This window comes from Emys orbicularis, chromosome 5, assembly GCF_028017835.1.
Source record: "Emys orbicularis isolate rEmyOrb1 chromosome 5, rEmyOrb1.hap1, whole genome shotgun sequence".
NCBI classification, from domain to species: Eukaryota; Metazoa; Chordata; order Testudines; family Emydidae; genus Emys; species Emys orbicularis.
Window position 1 is genome coordinate 12,369,294 of NC_088687.1, and position 2,072 is coordinate 12,371,365.

Genomic DNA, 2,072 nt, shown 5'->3' on the forward strand with positions numbered 1-2,072 from the left:
GGGCGCTGTGTGTGTCACGAGGAGTAGGGACAGTGCTGATACAGCTAATCAATGGCATTTAGTGGCAGGGACCCCACCAGCCACCGGTAGCAGCCCGGGTTAATGGCGAAGAGTACAGACACTTATTTAAACTCGTTTTCCTACATGACACCTGGGCTTAGTTTCTCCCCCTATAATGGAGCTGGACTGATTGGCCCAGCTTGGCCCCGCGGTTTGTAATGAGAAGTATCCACTGGTTAAGACTCAGTGGCCCATCTCGCCCCTTGTCCCTGCAACACGGACACCTGCTTCAGACCGAGTCTGCTGCCCACGCTCCCATGACACGGGACAACGGGCGTTACAGCTGCACCCACGGGCCGCTGGAACAACACAAACAGCCACACACCCAGGGCAGGTACCTGTTCACGATCTTGGTGATGATCATTTTGACCCAGGGCGCGGTGGGCTCCAGACAGACTTTCTTGCCGTGTTTCGTGGTGGCTCTGCGGGGAGGCAGAGGGGGAGAGCGGGGTGAGCGGAGGGTTGGCGGGGCGGGGAGGGGGGCGCAGGCTGGGGGGGGGGCAGCAGGGCGCCGAAACTTACATGACTTCTGGCACCCCGCAGTGGGGTCCCTCGGGGATCAGCTCCACGTTGGCGATGCGCTTGGGGTGGATCACCGCCGTCTCGGTCTGCAGGCACTGGCACCGCAGCTCGCCGGCCATGGGGGCACCTGCCCGGGGAGGGGGAGAAAGACTCAGCTCCTGCCGGCGGCCAGATACTCTGCAGGGGGGCGGCCGGGGGACACCGCTCGCCCCACACCCTGGGTCCGACCCATGCCTCCGGCCCGGGCCTTCCGCGCATCCGGCCGGCTCTCGGACACCTGGGTCCCTTCCATCCCCCGGGACTCCCCGCATGCGGCCGGCTCTCGGACACCTGGGTCCGATCCGTCCTTCCAAGCCCCAGTGGGAAGCGAGACTCCCCCAGCCCTGGTCCCGGGGCCACCCCGGCGCAGCGAGCCCCTTACCCCGGCACAGCGCGGCGCAGGCCGCCAGCAGCAGCAGCAGCAGGGGGCTGCCGGGGGCGAAGCTCCTTGTACGGCTCATGGTCCGGGTTGGCGGAGGAGGCTGGTGCTGGGGATCTGGGCTCGGCTCGGCTCAGCTCTGAGCCTCCGCAGCGCCCCGCAGCCGCTTTTATCTCCGCGGGGATCCGATCGGGAAATTCCCGGGGCAGAGGGGGCGGAGCGGCCGGAGAAATCCGCTTCAGCCGGGCCCCGCCTGCCCGGGCCCAGCGCCAAGGGCTGGCCTCCGGGAACCCGCCTGGCGCCACCAGGGCGCCCGGAGCAGAGCGGCCGCAGCTCCCGGCTCCTCACCCAGGTGACAAACAGCTGGAAGCTGCGGGGAGGGGCCGCTGCTTCAGCTCCATGGAGAGAGGCAGCAGCAAAAGCAGCGGCTGCCCCTGCATCTCCCAGCTGTTTGCAGCTGCCTCTTCCCAGGCCACAGCTCCCAGCTTGCCGGTTCCGGCAGCTGCCCTGCAGGGAGGGAGCCCGGTGGCACCATGTGAATTTTTTACAGGAAAGGGGAAGCTAAGAATGTAAACATTATAGCGACATTCGGGAGGTCATGTATTTATTGGCACAGCAAGCACAGTTAGCTGTTAAATTAATCCAGGGGTCTTGCTCCGCGATTTAATGAGGAGCTCATATTTCACTGTTCTCTATGGAAGCTAAAACCGCATATCTGGTTTATTGCAAATGACTGAAAGCACATAGTAGGAGGGGGGAAATCATTCATCCCAGGTCATTGACATAATCTTATTATTCATTTAAATTACACTAATGCCTAAAATGTAATTTACCAGTGAGTGAACTGTCTATCTAATCTGACAGCTATGGCAGCCCTAAACGTTTCTTGCTCTGCAACCCTTATGGGTAAATTACAGAAAAACCTGACAATTACCACACATTCAAAACCGTGGGGAACATACACACAAGTAGCTGTGCACCAAAAAACCCCCATGTATGATGCTATTATGCATCTTCCAAAGCTAGAGCAATTCTGAGAATTGGTCTTTCTGCCAACCCAGTTTATAATATT

General features: G+C 60.1%; 1 protein-coding gene across 1 annotated transcript; it reads right to left on the bottom strand.

Annotated features, from left to right (window-relative positions):
* Positions 1–337: 337 nt before the first annotated feature.
* On the bottom strand, positions 338–1,082 carry LOC135879429 (growth-regulated alpha protein-like). Its single transcript, XM_065405406.1, has 3 exons — positions 1,004–1,082; positions 583–709; positions 338–482 (listed from the first exon to the last, which is right to left on the bottom strand). Exons 1-3 carry the CDS (start codon positions 1,080–1,082, stop codon positions 338–340), a joined length of 351 nt encoding a protein of 116 aa, XP_065261478.1.
* Positions 1,083–2,072: the final 990 nt, after the last annotated feature.